The sequence below is a fragment of the Phascolarctos cinereus genome, unplaced genomic scaffold (assembly GCF_003287225.1).
Source record: "Phascolarctos cinereus isolate Bilbo 61053 unplaced genomic scaffold, phaCin_HiC Scaffold_4;HRSCAF=312, whole genome shotgun sequence".
Lineage (NCBI taxonomy): Eukaryota > Metazoa > Chordata > Mammalia > Diprotodontia > Phascolarctidae > Phascolarctos > Phascolarctos cinereus.
The window spans coordinates 141,171,514-141,190,933 of NW_027555847.1; the positions used below are offsets into that span (position 1 = coordinate 141,171,514).

The 19,420-nt window shown below is 39.9% G+C and overlaps 1 protein-coding gene across 1 annotated transcript in view; it reads left to right on the plus strand.

The window, feature by feature from the left end:
* Positions 1 to 2,118: 2,118 nt before the first annotated feature.
* Positions 2,119 to 19,420, plus strand: part of ZDHHC4 (zDHHC palmitoyltransferase 4) — a 42,048-nt gene continuing 24,746 nt past the window's right edge. The window contains exons 1-2 of the mRNA XM_020995450.2: positions 2,119 to 2,645; positions 15,726 to 15,856. Of these exons, the coding sequence (XP_020851109.1) occupies positions 15,734 to 15,856 (123 nt within the window). The 5' untranslated portion in view covers positions 2,119 to 2,645; positions 15,726 to 15,733. The remainder of the gene's footprint in view (positions 2,646 to 15,725; positions 15,857 to 19,420) is intronic.

The following is a 19,420-nucleotide window of genomic DNA, read 5'->3' on the forward strand; positions in this document are numbered from 1 at the left end:
TATTTTTTGTTTAAATTAATATGTACATTTTTGAAAAGGAGTAAATTTTTAAAAGAAATGTTTGGCCTGACAAAGCCTTCTTATCAAGATAATATCAACCTAATGCTATGATAGTGAATTGTCACTACTTTGTACTTAATATTTTAGAAAATACAGAGAAGTCTGTTTTTTTCCCTTAACTCTTAAAAAAAAGTTTTAATCCTGATCTTAACAAACACCAAATAAAATAAAGATTTCTACATACATTATGAAACAGAAGACAGTATTCTGTGTGAAACTGTGAATCTATTATATAGTTTACTTTTATTTTTAAGTATATAACAAATTTAATGTGTAACTTTCAAAGCTATCCTGCTTGTCTTAGGGAGCTTCCTGGAGCTCTGAGAGACTACAATATATATATAGAGAGAGAGACAAACAGACAGACTATAATGGAGACTATGTAATACTCCCAAGGTCATAGAGCCAGTATTTTTTGGAGATCAGATTTGGACTCGGGTCTTTCTGGTTTTGAAGCCAGTTTTTTATCTACAATGCCATGTTGCTTCTCAAAAAGTCAAAAGACAAATCTTCAGACCAAAGTAAATCTTAGTTCCCTAGCCACAATTCAACCTGGGTACTACTACATTTTTGTTCCTTTCTTCTCTATCCAAGACAGAAACCTGGGGCACATCATGAAAAATGGTCAATCCTAATCACTGGAACAGATATCAGCTTAGTTTCATGGATTGAATCCCCCATGTTGGCCTGCTACTTTTGATCTATTTCCCAGACAACAGAGTAACTTTTATAGCCCCAACCAGGTGTCTTGAAAACGTGAGCCATTTGTCACAAAGAGAAGATGGATCAGTACAAATCCATGTTACTAAATGAAAACAAAACAAAACAAAACAAAACCCTCCAAATCCACCTTATTGAGTCAGTTACATTCCAAAAACAGTACTAGGAACAATGGGTGAAAATTGCTGAGAGATAAACTTAGCTTCAATCTAAAGAAAAATGTCCTCATGACAAACATCTGTTTAAAAATGAAATTTGCTGGTTCAAGAGGAAGTGGGATCCTATTACAGGAGATCTTTAAGAGGTTATATGGCTATATATCAATGTCAATCCCCTCCATAAGATCATTTGTCAGTGATTTTATGAAGAGGATTCTTGCTATGGATTGGACTGTATAGCTTCCAAAGTCCCTTCCAAACCTGAGATTCTGTGTGAACCAAGCACCTGAACACGTGAGAGTCATGACACAACGGGAACAGCAATGGATCTGTGAGTCACAGAGACGGTGCAGGCCTCTGGGGATCCCAGAAGAGGACCTATCAAAAGGAGGAAGGGGAACTCTTTGACAATCTTTAGGCTTACATTTCAATCCTGTCTGGGTCCTGTACCGTAAATAAAATTCATTCTGGTTTGATATTTTGTGAGTCTGAAAGCTCACAAGTACACCCTAAGATGAGTTGGTGCTACCATTAGGGAACTGTCAAACACTGGGGTCACAAAGAGTCGGATGTGACTGAAAACGACTGAACAACGAGATCGATCAGGGTTCTAATTCCAGCTCTGCCACTAATTTTGTGGCTCAGCATGTCACTTGGGTCTCGATTTCCTCACCTGTAAAATAGAGGGGTTGAACCAAATGACCCCTACGACTTCTCCCAGCACTGATAATCTGATTCCAGGCTTCTCGGGACTACTAGGCCATCCCAGGCTGAGACAAGCAATACTAGAAGCTTGCCCGCTTCGGGTAAACTGGATTTTCCTTCTTGTCTTCTTCATCATCAACAGTTTGGATACAAAGTGTTGTTACTAAGGTGATAACAAACGTTCGCATTTCTGTAGGTCTTTAGACTTTACAAAGTGTTGTAGGTCGTGTATGCATTAGGATCTCCATTTTTTAGATAAGGAAACTGAGGCTCAATAAAACTACGTCTTCCAGATTTCCTTAAGAAAGACTCGTGAGATGCTGAGGCGGAAATCGGGTCGATCCCCAAGCACTGAAATCGGCGATCTCTTAAACAGGCTCATGATTCTCAACAATGGAGCCTTTCGATCATCGATTGGCTTCACCTGAAATGGTGGCCTGGTTTTTTTCAGTTGGAGTACGCCAGTTCGACCCGGAAGTACCTATGAAGATCCAGCTAAGACCCGTCCCTATCCGTTTCCCTCCTCTGCTGGCTTGCGCCCTGCGTCCGTCTCTTCTGCGCGGGCATGCTCCATATCTACCCTTCCTTCCCCGCTATAATCCGGAGCTCTCAAGGAAGAAGACGCCAACCTGGCCACGCATGTGCAGTGTGAGAACCGAGGTCACGCGCTTCGTTAGATCTTCTCCAGTCGATTCCTAGCTCGCGCGGGAGCCCCAGACTAGCCGCGTATTGGTCGGCGAGCTGTTAGCGCATGATCCATGACGGAACGTTTCCCTCCCGCCCCGCCCCCCGCGCTCTTCATGTCTGCCGAGGTCGCTGGAGTAATGAAGGTTGGCCCGGGGTACCTCAGAGTCACCCGGCGCGTCGGCCCCGTAACCGTCCTCGTTTGCCCCACTCCAGGCCTCCCCCTAGACCCTGACGGAGCCGTGACTGAAAGCTCCGCTTATTTTCTGACGTAATTCAGTTCCTCAAACTTTTTCTCAAGCGCTTCCTCCGAACCAGGTACTGTGCGTGCTAGCCAGGGCCCGGGGATGGCGAGAGGGAGTCGGAGACAGAGACAGACGGCCCAGGCCTTCGAGTCTTCCTTCCGAGGCGAGGGACTAGCCAGGGAGGGAAGGAGAGAGGCCGAGCAGAAAGGGGGCCAGACGAGGGTCGAGGCTGCAGCTGCCTGGGGGAGGTGGCACACGCACGAGCTAACCCCCCGAGGCAGGGGCTTAGACCTTGGGGAGAGGAGCCTGGGGGGAAGAGATTGCTGCCCATGCTAGGCCTCGGGGGCTGCTGCAGCAAGGGGACCAGGATGGGAGCAGGCTCAGGCAGAAGCACAGGACAGCTTTGAAAGCTACGGGTTGAAATGTATTTAAAAGTAAAAGCAGATGTCTACTTCCAGACAGAGAGGTGATGGACTAATGAGCGGAACGAGACGCGTCTTTGGACTTGGCCAACGTGGAGATTTGTTTTGTTTCACTATGTTGTTTACATAATTTGTTATTAGGGTTTTGTTTTTCTTTTTCTTTTTTCCGTGGGGTAGGTGGAGGAGTTGGGTGGGAGAGAAAATAAATGCTTGATTGTTGAAGAAAGTTCTTTTTTAATTAAAAAAAAAGCAGGCTTTGTACATAAAAGCGATCTGCAGTTTCATATGCAGTTCTTTCTGTTTATACTGTGTATACAGAAATGCTTTTTATTTGTTATTTAAGCTCAGAATAGAAATTCTTATTTGGTATTTAAGCTCAGAATAGAAATTCTCTTGACAAAAAAACTTTTAACAGCAGAAAACGTGGAAGCAGTGGGATGAGAGTAGGCTTATTTGGCTGGGACATAATTAAAGGGAAAAGAGTATGAGAGAAGGCCAGAAACTTAAGTTAGAGTTAGGCTGTTGAGTTTCTTTTGTAAGCGGTGGAAAGCCTCAGAAGCCTTTGGCTAGAGGGTGACTATACCAGGACAGTATGTGGACGGTATGGATTTGTTGAAGAAAAGCTTTTACACAGGTATCGGTGTGGAGAGGGCATAGAGTGTATTAGAATTAGAGTTCGGAGGCTATTTCAGTAATCCAGGTAAAAACATACACGAGTTTGAGCCAGAATTGTAGAAGGAAGCCTCTCCAGGCTAAGTGGCCCTAATTCTCCCCAAAGAAGAAATTTAGCTATCCCATCCTGCTCTTAGGAAGGCCTATACTGACAGGGCCCTCCTAACTCCCATAAGGTAGTCTGATTTTATATCCTTGAGGGCCTAGAAATGACACCTGAGACACCCCCTATGAAAAGCATTACTATTCTTGTTTTCTTAATGGTTCCCAAGACTCGTTCTCTTTCCTTTTTCTATGAACTTTCAAATTGAACTATCCAAAAGCAGCCTTTGTAGGTTTGGGGCTCTTGAGGCTAAAGAAGAACCTTAGAGAGCAAGTCAGAAATGACATGAGAATACCAGTGGTGCCTTTTCTGTACTCTGTTAATTGAAAACAAGTATTTGCTGAATGTTATTAGAGACCGTTTGAAATGCATTTACTTGGCCCATTTCAGCACAGTCCTCATGTTTTCCTTGAGTGAGCTGCTTTCCCAGATAAAAATCAATTACTCATGTGAGTTTTGCTTTGCAAAAGGCCTTGGAAAGCAAATGCACCTCTAAATGCTACTTACGTACCCAGGGGAGCTGGTAGTGGTGGTGTGGTTTGGTTTTTTGCAGATACGGGTAAAGGAGGCCTTGCTGAAGTTGTTGATTGAGCCTTGCAGGAAGGCATTTGAATTTCCTGAGCCTCAGTTCCATGATTTATAAAATTGAATATATGAAATACCTGCTTACCTATTTAGTAGGGCTGTTGGGAGGATTAAATGAGAAGATGCATTTTAAAGTGTTTGGTAAACCTGAAAGTGCTATATGCATTTTTTGTGGAATAGTAGTGTAGTGGAAAGAATCACATTAGAAAGTCATAATTTTAAGCCCTTGAGCCTGTAAAACTCAGCATCTCCCCCCCCCCCAAAAAAAAGTGGCCCAGGAGTGGAAAAAAATGGGAATAGGACCTTTGATGTCATTGGTGTCAAGAACTCCTAGAAGGGGAAAAAACCTTTTAACCTATACAGGCTGGCATCTTTGCATCTTAGTTTGAGAGAATTATCTAGGGCACCAAGAGGTTAAGTGGCTAGCCTATGGTTACACAGCCAGTGTTTATCAGAAGTAGAACTTGACCTTGTCCTGACTCCCAGGCCACCATTCTATCCTATCTGCCACATTGACTCTCAAAAATAAAGAACCAAGTGTCAATCAAGAAGCATTTATTAACTGCCTGATATGTTCCAGGTGATAAGGGAATAAGCTAAGCTCGGGATACAAAAAGAGGCAAAAGACAGTCTCCACTTTCAAGGAATTTACGATCTAAGGGAGAAGACAACATGCAACTAAATATAGAGAAAGCAAATTATATACAGAATAAATAGGAAATAATTAATAAAGGTTAGGCACTAGAATTAAGAGGGTTTGGGAAAAGCTTTGTGTAAAAGATGGAATTTTAAAGGGATTTAAAGGAAGCTAGGGAAGTCAGTAGGTAGAGTTGAGGGAGAGTATTCTGAGCATGGGGAATAGTTAGAGAAAATTCCCACGCTGCAGAGATTGAGTCTAGTGGATCAGAATGTACTTGATGGGAGAAGGCATAAGAAGACAGGAAAGATAGGAAGGGGCTAGGTTGTGATTGTCTTTAAATGATAGAGTATTTTGTATTTGATCTTGGAGGTGACAGGGAGCCATTAGAGTTTATTGAGTAGGGGTGGGACAAGATTGAATCTGTGCTTTAGGAAAATCACTTAAGTGACTAAATGGAAGATGGATTGGAGTGGGAAGAAAGTTGAGGCCCACCAGCGGTCTGTTGTAATAATCTAGGAGTGAGGCAATGAGGGTCTTAACTAGAGTGTTGGGCAGTGTCAGAAGGGGGAGAATTCGAGGGATGTTGCAAAGTGAAATCAACAGGCCTTGGCAACAGATTGGTTATGGGAGAGTGAGAGGTAGTTAAGAGTCCAGGATGACTCCTAGGTTATGAGCCTGAGGAACTGGGAGAGTAGTGTTGCTCTCTACAGTAATATGGGAGGTAGGAGTGTGGGGATGGAGGGTTTAGGATGAAGGATAATGAATTCTGTTCTGGACTTGTTGAGTATAAGATGTCTACAGGACATCCAGTTCAAGATGTCTGAAAGGCAGTTGTAATTCAAAACTGGAGATCAGCAGAGAGGTTGGGGCAGAATAAGAGATTTGAGAATCATCAGCATAAAGATGGTAATTTCGTCCTTGGGAGCTAATAAGATCACTGAGTGAAATATAGAGGGAAAAGAGAAGAGAGCCCAGGACAGAAATTCTTGCAAACAGTGTCTTGCTATATGCATCAATATTTCAGCATCTCAAACCAGATTCCATATTTTTATCCTGATTGGTGTAAAACAGCAAGTTTGTATCAAGCCCAGAAAATTAAGTATAGAATATCGCAGTTTAGACAGTGGTAGGACCAGATTTTTTTCCTGGTGCTTTTCTCTGTTGTCTTTGGAATATGGTGTTAATGTGACTTAAAAACTGAAAAGGTTACTTTGAAAACTACAGTTGAATATGGTTATGATAGAGTACCTGTGAAAGTAAAAAGCTCTTTCTTTTTAGACAAATTATTTATAAATATTGAATGATAACTCTGCTGTACAGAAATCATAAATGTTAAAACACAGCCTATACCTATTTTCTACCTTTTATTCTTATAATGGAATGAAGAGTTTCTTTTAAAGAATAATGTATAAGGAACAAATCAGTAAATCCTTAGAAATACCACATATTAGGTAATAGAGGAAACTTCCGATATATAATGGCTTTATATGTAACTGGATTGCGTTAGAATTGTTTTAATTGAAACCTTATAAATAGTGTTTAGGTCCCCAGACTAACATACAGAAACGTATTAGAAAATAGAGGAAAAAGTAGGGAAATAACAATAAAATCAATGAAGTTGTTTTTAGACATTACGCATACTTGTCCTTGTATTATTTATATTTTTATATGTTTTCCATTTCCACAGCTCTTTAAGTAGTCTCTCCTGGGTGGGAAGCCAATATTTTATAATTCTTTGTATTTCAGATGCCTAGCATATTGCTGCATGCATAGTAGGCAATTGCCTGAAATAGATTTAACTGAACTATGAGTAGTAAAAGACAGAAAATTGGGAAAAGAGGTCTTAGTCACAAGGCTTATATAGCATGGTCTCTAAGTATCTTACTATTTTGGTTATTTTTCTTTGAATGCTCTCTGGTGCCCTTCCCAAAATGTGGCACCCAGAACTAGATGATGTTGCATTTGTGATCTGACCAGTGCAAAGCTCCTTCTTTGACTCTTTTGCTCTCTGATATATCATATATGCTTACCGTGTTCTGTTTACTTGTCCTTAATATTTTTTCCAGTTTGTACTGCTAGCCCAGAGCCTTATCACTACAGATTACAGTCGTCCCTTGACATTTGGAAAGGTTAGAGGCACAAGATTCCAGCAAATATAAAAAACTATAACCCTAGGCCCCACCCCAAACCTTTATTTTTAATAATTCTGATCATATTACCACAAAAATAAAATAACACATTGTACCCTTAAAAAAGGTTGCAGTTTTCTACACACAAGAGATTAGTATGTTGCACACTGTGCAGTCTTCACAGCAACAGTTCGCTGCAATAACTGCTTCATGCATTTTCCTTCTATGAAAAGCACAAGCACAACTGTCATTGCTGGAGAAAATCACGTGACTGAGTCTGGATGGCTGAGAGAGAAAGAGGAGATGCTTCCAAAAAGAGTGTGTAGCCTGTAGTTCTTTAGCATACTGAAACTTTAAACAAAATTTAACTGTTTTTAATAAATTTGTGTGTATATACTTTTGGTAGCAAATGATAAAATAGATTAATAATTTATAGTATTTATGCATTTATGACTTTCTAAAGTTTTCTTCATATGTGTGCATCGTCTGCAGTTTTCTGCAGTGTGCCTGCAAATGTCCAAAAATTCCCATTTAATTATCAGTGACCAGCCCGTGAATAACCAAAACTACAAATGTGAAATCCTGAAATGGTGAGGGATGACTGCTTTATTAGCCTCTTAACATTTGGCTTCCAGTCTCCTACCTTCTTGCTTGCTGTTTTCTGTTAAGGCTAGCCTGCTTATGAGGCTATACTTTGCCCATGTTGTCTCTCACATATGAAATAGTCTACCTGTCTTCCTTACATCATATGCTATACCATTCCTGTATTTCAAACCCCAACTAAAGGGTAGGATACTTTCATCCACAAAGCAAAATAAATCTTAGCTCCCTAGCCATATCCAATCTGAGCTCTACATTTTTCTTCTTTCCTTCTTATGACGGAAACTTGGGACACAGCATTGAAAATGATCAGTTTTAATCACCAAAATGTAACTCATTTAGTTTCACGGGTTATATCCCCATCTTGACCTGCTACTTTTGATCTACTTTCCAGCCAGCATACAGTAAAATTTAGAGCCTCATCCAGGTGCCTTGAAAATGTGACTCAATTTGTCACAGAGAATGTGGATCAGCACAAATCTGTGTGATATGATGGAAAAAAACAAACAAAATATCTGCCTTATTCATTCAGTTACAGAGATTATTGTGCAGGAGATTCTTATTATGAGTTGTGTTATATGCCTTCCACGGTCCCTTCCAAATCTTAGATTCTGTGTTGAACCATGCACCTGAACATATGAGAGACAAGCATGATGCAGTGGAAAGCACTGGATCTGGAGTCAGAGGGCCTTAGTGCAAAGTTTGGCTGTATCTGACACATAGTAAGTGCTTAATAAATGCTTACTGGTTGATTGACATTTTTAATGATCTTGTAATTTTTCCCACTTCCCACAACTTTCTTTAAGTGAAGTTATCTGAATCATCTAATCATTTCTACCAATCCTGAGTCTACCTAATGAGCTTCCTTATTTTATTTTATTTTATGCCAGTTTTGCCTAATATCCATTTCCAACTTCTGAATTGTGTAGCTTAAAAAATAATTACAGCTACAATTGAAGAACACATTTTGATTATACTTTTGCAAGTTGCCATGTAACACTAGTCACCTCCAGTTCTTTTTCCTCTCTAATCATGCATCCTACATTTCAGACTTGTTAAGTTGATTTTTTTTTAATTCTAAGTATAGGATTTTATTATCCTTATTCATTTTCATCATACCAGATTTGACCTAATGTTCTAACCTGTTGGGATTTTTTTTGAATATTTACTTTTGTCATCCAATGTATTATATATCCCTAATCAGCATCATGAATTAAACGTCTTTTATGTGCCAGTTACTGTGCTAGACCCTGGAGGTACAAATAGAAAAGTGAGGCAATGGCTGTCCTCAAGGAGCTTACCTTCTACTGAAGGGATACAACATATCAACAGATAAATAAATGTAATACATACAAAATAAACATAAAGTTATTTGAAATAAGAGCTCTAGGGGCAGGTAGGTGGCACAGTGAATAGAGCTCTGGCTTTGGAGTCAGGAGCACCTGAGTTCAAAACCGGCCTCAGACACTTGACATTTACCAGCTGTGTGACCCTGGGCAAGTCACTTAACCCTAATTGCTTTATCAAAAAGCAAAAAAAGAGCTCTAATAACTAAGGAAATTATCTCTAAATTCAGTAAACATTCTATCTGTACCTTTAAGTCATTAATAAAAATGTTAAATAGCACCTGGCTAACCACAGGTTCCTGGGGCATTCCACTAGAGAACTCAAGAGGAGACACTTGTCCATTAATGACTGCTTTTTGAGCCTTGACATTCAACCAATTTGGAATCCAACTAATTATATTGGCTGGTGTACATCTCTCCATCTTTTCCACAAAAATGACATGAGACTTTTATCAAATGCTTTACTAAAATCTAGGTAGACACTATTTCTGGCTAAGATGGCTGCCTGAGTGGAAGCAGGAAGATTAGCACCAAAAACTCAGTCAGACAAGCCATTAAGACCAGAGAAACATGTAACCTGAATTGCTGTGTATTCAGAAGCAGTAGTGGTGAAGAGCTCTCACAAGAAAGCTCTTGGGTAATCAGAAACCTACAGTGGTAGACCTCAGAAGTCACAAAGAGTAGCAATCACTAGTGCACACATAGTTGCCCTCAGACTGGGACATCCCACGATTCCAAGGTTTCCAGCACTGTCTTGAGATGCTACAAAGAGCTTTGAAGACCCAGCATTCTCTACCTCAATAGTCCAAAGGGCACCAAACTTAGGATGACCAAGGGCAAGACCAGGCAGAGCCAGTCACCCCAGAAATTTGGCCTGGCATAATGCCCTAGTTCAGGAACTAAGGCTAGAGACATAAGTAAACTGGAAAAAGCTCTTACTGCTATAAAATCTCTCTCTCTAAATATATATACACACACACAGAGTTTTTTATTTATTTTTATATATATATATATATATATATATATAGTGTTTTTATACACACACACGCACATGCGCGCGCACACACATACACACACACACACACACACACACACACACACACACACAGCGTATCCAAAATTGGCCAAACATCCAAATAGAGAGTAACCCAATAAAGACAAAGAGAGTCAAAGAAAAAATAGATTTTCTACATGGACTGCATAAATACCTAGAATAAATGAGGCAAGAGATTTTTTAAAAAAAAGTTTTGGAGGAAAGAATTAGGAGGAGAATATATGGTTTAGAATAAAACATGGTAAAATTTACCCAAATAATGAACTCTTTATGTTCGCTTTGTGTTTTGTTTTTTTTTGGCTATGTAATGGGGTTAAGTGACTTGCCCAGGGTCACACAGCTAGTAAGTGTTATGTGTCTGAGGCTGGATTTGAACTCAGGTCCTCCTGAATCCAGGGCTGGTGCTCTGTCCACTGCGCCACCTAGCTGCCCCAATAATGGACTCTTTAAACACTGGACTAGACTGAACAGAAATTATTGACTCTGTGGAACAGGAAAAAAAAATAAGACAAAATAAAAAATTTGGAAAAAACAGAAGAATCATTGGATTCCCTGAAAACCATGATTTTTTTTTAAAAGCCTGGACATTTTATTTCAAGAAATCGTAAATTAAAGCTGCTCAATTCTGAGGGCAAAATGAAGATAGAAAAGATCCACCAATCACCTCCTGAAAGAAACCCCACAAGGAAAAGTCCTGGGAACATAGCAAAAATCCAGAGCCCCTACATTCAAAAAAATAAAGGCATCTATGATGGGGTATGGGCCCAAGCCGAGACCTTAGCCCCTAGCCCAAAAAAGAATTTGGCTCCCATTTGTCTATAGGCCCCAGAAAACCCTTAAACTTTTTGACTTCACTCTGGTCTCAGATGGTTACCTGAGGCTATATTCCACTCTGGCTTTTCCTTATGGACTCTCCTTATCTTCCTTTGAAAGCCCTAGTCCCACCTTTGATCCTCTACCTTCCAGTTCCCTTCATTATCTATTCCATCTATCTATCCCCACTGTCTATTCAGTCTTAGACATTCCAATCAGAATTCTTCCTAAGTCACCCAGACCCTCTTTCCAGCCCCTCCTCTGGTCACCCAAAATTACTTGAGTGTATATAAGATCCACCCTGGCCCCCATTTAAATGCTGAGACTTTCTCATGCCAGCTCATCTTTATGGGCGTCACCTGGCCTGTATGATTCATCTCTAATAAGCTATTTTCTCTGGATGAAAGAAGATTTGGGTTGAATTCATTTAGGCAGGGCCCTCATGTCTTGATCTCGGGGTCCCAGCACCCCTAAACCTCTAGACCACATCATCTAGAAAGAAGCAGTTCAAGTACCAGTCGTCTCATTCAATAAGACCTGTTGCCTTTTACTCAAGAAAAGGACATTTGGAAATACAGTATTCCAGAAGGCAAAATATAAAGACTTACAGTCAAGCATAATGCGTCTGCAAAGCTAAGGATGGGGGTGGGGGGGGCAGAATGGATCTTTAATGGAATAACTTTTCAGGCTTTTCTGGTGAAAAGAACAGCTGAGTAGGAACTTTGAATTACAACATAAGAGTTAAGAGAAACCTAAAAAGGCAATTTGAACTACTGGAAGGTTCTGTTTGATGACATTAGCATTCATGCAGAGAGAGAAGAATTTCTACAAGTGTCTTTAGAACCATAATATCTCTGAAGGGTACTGGGGGATCCTTCCTTTGAAGAGGACCAGTGATAACAAGGAGTGATGTCTTGACTTGCAAATGAATTGGATTTAAGTGAGGCAGAGTTGCACAAAATTGTTAGCCTCGGTCTCTTCCAGAGTCATCGAAGTCCAGTGGCAAGACAAAAGTCAAGACTACTGGTGATGACCTAGGATGCAGTGGATGACCTTGGTGTCTGACCAAGCTCTGATGAGTTAAATAAGAAAAAACGGGGACCTGGGAGGCAGGGTGGGTCAGGGATTCTGTTCTGCATGTTTTAAGAGAGGAAAAAAGGGAGGGTAAAAGGAATACATTAATGTAGAAAAAAGGAAGAATGGGGTGGAACTTGTTATTTCTTATAACTGGCATCTGTGAGAAGAGTATATAAACCTGTGGAAAGGGGTGGTGGGACCAGGCGGTGAATCTTTTGTCTGAAATAGATAGAGGAGGGTTGAATACACATCTATTTTGGTGTAGAAATACATCTAGCGGCACAGGAAAACTAGTAGGGGTTGCTGGGGGGGGGGTATTAAAAGAGAAAAAGAAGGAAAGAACTGGAATCTAAGGGGGAGGGTTCCCCTCAGTTGAAGAATGGCTGAATAATTGTGGCATATAAATACAATGGGCTATAGTAGCATAAGAAATGATAAAAGATAAATGTAGAAAATATTAAAGTATGAATTTATTCAGAGAAAAGAGTATGATTAGAAGAACAATTTATACTATAATAACATTGTAAAGAAGGCTTTTAAAAGCAGTTATCAACTGTGTCTCCAGGGGACCCGTGATGAAGCAGGTTGCCCCCTCCCTGACAGAGAGGCAAGGGACTCGGGCTCTGAAAAGAGATATATTCTTGGACATGTGCACTGTGTAGATTTGTTTTTAATTATGCTTAATTTGTTACTGACCTTTTTTTCCCCCTCCCTCTGTTTTTAGTTGGGGATGGGAATTATTAGCAGTAGCAATGTAAAAGAAAAAGAATGTCATTGAAACATTAAAAAAACACAAAAGAGATCAGAATGAAGAGGTCTAGAGGTTTGGGGGTGCTGGAACCCCAAGATGGCGACGCGGGCCCTGTCTGACTGAATTCAACTCAATTCTTCCAGCCAGAGAAAAAGTGTATTAGCAATAAATCATATAGGCCAGGAAAAGCTCAGCCTTTGGGGCATGAGAGATTCTCAGTGTTAGAATAGGGGCCAGGGTGGATCTTATATACACTTAAAGTAACTTTGGGTGGGTAGGGAAGGATGCTGGGGAAACAGTCTAGGTGAGAGGTCTGATTGGAGGGTCTAAGAGATTGAATAGACAATGGGAATAGATAATGAAGAAACTGGAAGGAAGAAGTTTGAAAGGCATGAGATCAAAAGGTAGAGCTAGGGCTTTCAAAGGGATATAAGGTGAGCCAATAAGGAACCTAAAAGTTTAAGGGTTTTCTGGGATTTGTAGACAAATGGGAGCCAAATTCTTTTTAGGGCAAGGGGCAAAGGCACATCAGAATAAGATCAAAAGGTAGGGCTAAGGCTTTCAAAGGGAGATAGGGGCTGGGACCTGTAGACAAATGGGAGTCAGATTCCCTTTGGGACAAGGGACTAAGATCTCAACTTGGGCCCATACCCCATCAGTGCCACGTGTAGAGTACATGCTTAGTACCTTATTTCACCAGTTAATGTAGCCATCACATAATCACCACACCCTGGGGTTTTTTGTTTGTTTGTTTTGGGTTGTTTTTTTTTTTCCTTAGTCCAAAAATTGGTTTGTAACCTATCATTTTGTAGTTGTCACATGGTATAATTCTGTTCATTATGCCCCTTAAAAGGTAGACTGAGCAGCAGTGTATTCACCAGTGGCATATGGATATGCATTTATGTCTCCTGCATTGTGAGCCTCAAGCCTAGAATTCTCAGCAAACACATTGTCAGTATATTTGCAAAAGCTGACTTGTGTGGTTTTGTTTAGAGCGCTGCAGTACTGTGAGGTGTATATTCTTGGGGTGCTGGGACTCCAAAATCATGATACGGCGGGTCATGCCCAAATGAATTTGACCCAAATCTTCTTTCAGCCAAAGACAAAGTTTTATCAGAGATGGGCCATACAGGCCAGACTCTTAAGGAATGTGAACATTAGTGACGACCATAAGGACAAGCGGGCATGAGGAAATCCCAGCTTTTAAATGGGGTCCAGGATGAATCTTATGTACTGCCAAGTAATTTTGAGGTGTTGAGAGGAGGGGCTGGGAAGAGGATCTGGGTGACTGGGGGAGGAGTTTAGAGAGAATGGGAGTGTCTAGGAGGTTGCCAGGAATAGACAATGAAGGGAACTGTAAGAAAGAGGTAATATGGGATCTGGATAAGATCAAAGGTGGGAAATATACTGGGATCAAAGATTAAGCTTCATTAGGGTTTCAAAGGGAGATTGGGAGAGCCAGTCCCTCAGAATAAGAATAAGAGACAAGGAAGGGCCAGTTGAGTGGAGTATAACCTCAGGCAACCATTTGAAACCAGAGTGAAGTCAAAGAAAGTTTAAGGGTTTTCTTGGGCCAGTAGACAAATGGGACCCAAATTCTTTTGGGGACGAGGGACAAAAGTCTCAGCTTGGGCCCATACCCCATCAGTACTGATGGTATTGTCACTTAACCCAATGAAGAGCTGTAGGCGCAAGGGGAGCAGGCAGGCAGGCGGGCGAAGCTGCCATGAGAAAGTCGTGATATGGTAAGACTTGTATCTTCCTGAGCTAGCTAAACTGTACAGTTTGTCTGCCAGCGATACATTAACGTGTGAAGATTTCTTTCTGATTATGGGTAAATATAAAAACTATTCTGTGAGCTTCAAGCTGAAAGTGATTGTTTTCAGTGAGTGAAAAGTTGGTATGAGATTAGCAGAAACTGAAAGACAAGTAATAGTGGTACTTTTTAAAAAAAATCTTCACATAATGGTCACACCCCACTTTGGCAAAAATTTGTCATGAAGTCTGTGACAATTATGTGGCGAAATACGGTAATTTTGTTGACTAAGCCACAGAATGGGCAAAAAGGAATAAGACCCTAACACTGGGAAATGGTGGTGGTTTCTGGAATGGCAAAGGTCCAGGTCCCAGTTTAGCGTTCTTCCCAAAGCCCTCAGTTCGGTTGTGTCATATGGTGTTGCTTTGTGTTCAAATTGCTAATTGCTATGGGAGACCACCATCTTACAGGATTAGTTCATAGTTCAAAATGATTAGTTTTATGGTCTGAAGTTAGATCACTCTCTCCTGGTTATTCTTGTTCTGATAACTCTTGAGTATTACATATCCTTTTGGAACTTCCTATAGTGTGTGTATTACTTTCTACCTTTTGCTAATTATTTCTGTTTAAGATATTTTGTAATAAGCAAGGTAGAGGAGCTACTTACTTTAAAAGTTTCGTTCTATTTTTAAATCGGGAGGGGAAGGAAGACTACCAACCAATGGTGTGATAACCTTGTTGAAGGCATTTCCTCACATATATTTCTCTTTCTTTCTTTCTTTCTTTCTTTCTTTCTTTCTTTCTTTCTTTCTTTTTCTTTCTTAATTTCTTTCTTTCTTTCTTTCTTGTACTATTTTATTTTTCCTCATTACATGTACATTCATTTTAAAAAATTTTTTGAGTTCCAAGTTTTCTTCCTCCCCCATTCCCCCCCCCAAGATGGTAAGCAATTTGATATAGGTTATATATGCCTCACATAGATTTCAAAGTATCTTTGGGGTGACTAGAAGGAGGAGAATTTAGGTGCTCAGTGATGTGAAGACTGTGTCCACAAAAACAATACAAAAAAAAAGACAAAGCCATCCTAAAGAACTGAAGAAATATAGTCATGAGGAATAATTTGAATTGCTTGTGTCTCAGCATGCAAAAGGTTGGTAAATAGTTCAATAAGAAGTACTGACACACTTGTCTTTATTTTGTTGTAGCACTCAAGATGGATTTTTTAGTTCTTTTCCTGATTTACTTGGTGTGTGTTCTGACTAGTGTTTTACTGCTGTGCATATATTCCAAAAGGACCCATACCTTGGCAGGAGAAATCCTGACAGATGAATCACAGGTAATAGATCAAACATAGGCATTATGGGAAAACTATATTTTCTGTGTATTTATTAAATGGTTATTATTAATTTCACTAGTTTTTCCCTAAGGCTAAAGAGATTCTATTTCTGTAATTTCATAAATATCAATATGTGGAATATATGTATTCTGTAAAGTTAGTTATGGATTGAAATACCACATACTTGTTTTTCATTACTTTAATATAATTGAATATCTTCCTCTAAAAAAAAAATCAGTGTCTCATAGACTTAAGGAAATAGTATTAGACAATGACTCCTCTGGCTCTGTCTTCAGTCAGTGTTCCCAGATGTCCTCTAACATTGCTCTGCAGAATAAGTCAACAGTCAGATTTTATAAACACAGTGTGTGTGTGTGTGTGTGTGTGTGTGTGTGTGTGTGTAAACACATACAATTAAACCCATGAACAGTATAAGAGCAGGTAGGACAAAAAGTGAAAACCAAGAGGTTCTCTTCATCTTCTCAAGCAGTGGGGAAAAAAAATTAAACTTGCTGCAAACAGAAGCTAGCCCTGGATTCTGCTACTTGTGACTTGTCAAGCCTAAGCTGATAGCCAGTCTGGATTATAAATTTATTTATGAATACTGTACCTTTATACCTCGGCGAAAATCCCATTCCATGAAACTTTCTATGTTAGGGAAAGGACATGTTTATAACTCCTGACTTAATTGATTGAGTAACTTGTAAATGGTTACATAGTATATCATTGTTTTATTGAGAAATAATACCCAGTCTCTCTGCTCTGTTTCATTCCTTGCCCTTGAACCAAAGCAAAAAAAAAGGAGAATTGAACGTATCTGGTATGGTTTTACTGTTCACCAAGACCTGCAGAGAAAAAAGACATTTAATTTAATTTAGAGGTCACAGTTAAAACAGGGACCAAGCAGTTTTGGAATAAATGCTGTACCTTTTATCAGAGATAATGTAAACCAGTCATTAGTAGGACATGCATTGTGAGCTGTTTACGTGTAATGTCATATCTTCCCACATGTTAAGACTTCTACACTAGCAAAATGGAGACTTTTTAGGCTTGTGCTTTTCTTTTTTTTAATGCCATGATGCATTTCACTTCACAGTAGCTGTGCAAAAAACAATATTCTTCTGTAGTTTTACCAAACGCACCATTTATACACAGTTCAGGTTTCTTATTTCAGTTGTGATGCTAGGTTTGTATTTGGTCCTCCCTGCACAATTATGATTAATTGACTATTAAAACAGTGCCTGGAGTAAGGGTATAGCTTGCGACCAAAACAGTTTTTATTCATGTAAAACTGACTGCCTTTATATGAATTGAATCCATAAATCATCAGCACCATGCTGTAACTAAATGAACTAGCTAGGCTATAAGGGGTAGGGAACTAGCATTTATTAACTACCTACTGTTTGCCAGGCATTGTGCTGAGTGCTTTACAGTTATCACATTTGATCCTCACAACAACCTTAGGAGAAAATGCTATTATTATTCCCATTTTATAGTTGGGGAAACTGAGATGGACAAGAGGTTAAGTGACTTGCCCAGGGTCACACCAGCTAGTAAGTGACTGAGGCCAGATTTTAATTCAGTGACTTCAAGCACAATGCTCTGTCTACTGAGCCATCTAGCTGCCTCTGTAACCAGGACATAACATATAACACGCAGAAAGATGGCAGTATCAGGTGTCACTAGATGAGAGAAGTTATGGATAATTCAGTAGTAGAATATTTATCCTCCACCAGCACATAGGAAGAATGTGCTTCTGGTTGTGCTGTTTACCTCAATGTGGTAGAGAGCCATAGCAAACAAACAGTAAAACCTACTGCAGTATAAATTCCAACCAGACTCTTTGATTTCTACTCAGCTAAATTAAGAAATGTATTCCTATCATTCATTTGATAACTAGTTAAGTATTTGAAGAACTGTCGAGTGTATGAGTACCCCAACTCCCAAATGAGTCACAGCTTAAATGACTTTAAGGAGGACTTAATTTCTTTTATCTCTGTTTTTATTCACTTACTTGTTTTTTGTTCTCTTCTGTAATGAATTGTTGTTTGAATGAGTCTACAGTACTAGCATCAAATTCTGGAAGGATCAACTGACAGGAACCAGTAAATTGAAAATGGAAAAGAAGTAGGGAAAGGCATGGCCCCAAAGTGGCAAGCATATGCAGAAGAAATTCAGTGAATCTATTCTTAGAAAGTTAGGTAAAAATAGAGATACAGCACAGAATAGTAGAGAGCAAGGAAGCTTTTCATAAAAAAGAACAAAAACAGTATGTAGGTCTTAAAAGATAAACAGAACTGAGGAGGTTAATAAAGAGTTCATCAGCCATCACTGATGAATAAAAATAACCTTGATATACCTCCATTTTCCATAGATGGAGATGAGAGCAGGTAACAGAATCTGTCATTTTCTTGGTTTCTTTTCTCTGAAAATGCTTCCATGATGCAGAGTTGAGTCATATTGTTGTGGATCAGAACTAAGCAGAGGCGACATGGTATAATGAAAATTATTTTGAATTCAGACAGAGAAAGCTGGGTTTGACTTCTTCCCCTGCAAATTTACTAGGTCTGAGACCTTGGGCAAGTCACGTGACTTCTGTGGGCTTCACTTGTCCTACTTCCCCAACATTTTTCATAGACATCCTCTTCTCTCTACTCATACAGTCAGCATCTTCCTTCAGGCTCTCAATCACCTCTCACCTATACTAGCTTCCTGACTGGTCTCTGTGCCTCAAACCTACCTCCTCTCCAGCTACTCTGCTCAGCAGCCAAACACCCCTTCCTGCCACTCAAGAATCTTCGGTGACTTCCTCATGCTTAGGACAAAATGCAAGCTCTCCAGTTTGAAGTTTTTAAAACTTCATAGTTTGTCTCTAACCTGTCTGGAGAGGTAATCTAGACGTAATTCGCCTTTCTCCCTTTTATGCACTCCAGGTTTCCACCAAACTAATCTATATGCTGTTCCTCTTCTCTCTTTCTGTCTTTGTACAAACTGTTCTACACGCCGACAACCCACTGGTCCCTCGCCTTTGCTTCCTAGCATCCCAGGCTTTCTGCAAGGCTCAATTCAGGTGCTGCTAACTCCAGGAAGCCTTTCCAGATCTCCTAGTTGTACCACAAACTCTTCCAGTCTCTGTGACTTATTCATAATGGTGGTATGGAAGACAACTGGAAGGGTCCACATATTTTCAGGCTCCCAAACATTGAAGCAGAGGACTTTAATAATTGTTCATTATATTAATGATGTATAAGCTTTCTGTCTTTTTTTTAACTCAAATTTTCATTGTGCTAGACTTCTTGTGACCATTTAGAAGACCAGAAATTTTCTACACATGCTTCTTTCAGAGGTTCTCTCTTGTTTCTGATTTCTTCACTTCTCAAGTCTCTACAGTGGTTTTTAATTGATATTAAATTGTTTTTTTGGGAGGGTTGGGCCTGCCATGGAGCCTTCCCAGCAGCTGGGGCTAGGGAGGAAATCCCACGAACAGGTGAGTCAGGACAGGGCTACAGGTGGTGGTAACCCCCCTGCCTGAGTGCTGTGTGGATGAGCAAACAAAAGGGAGAT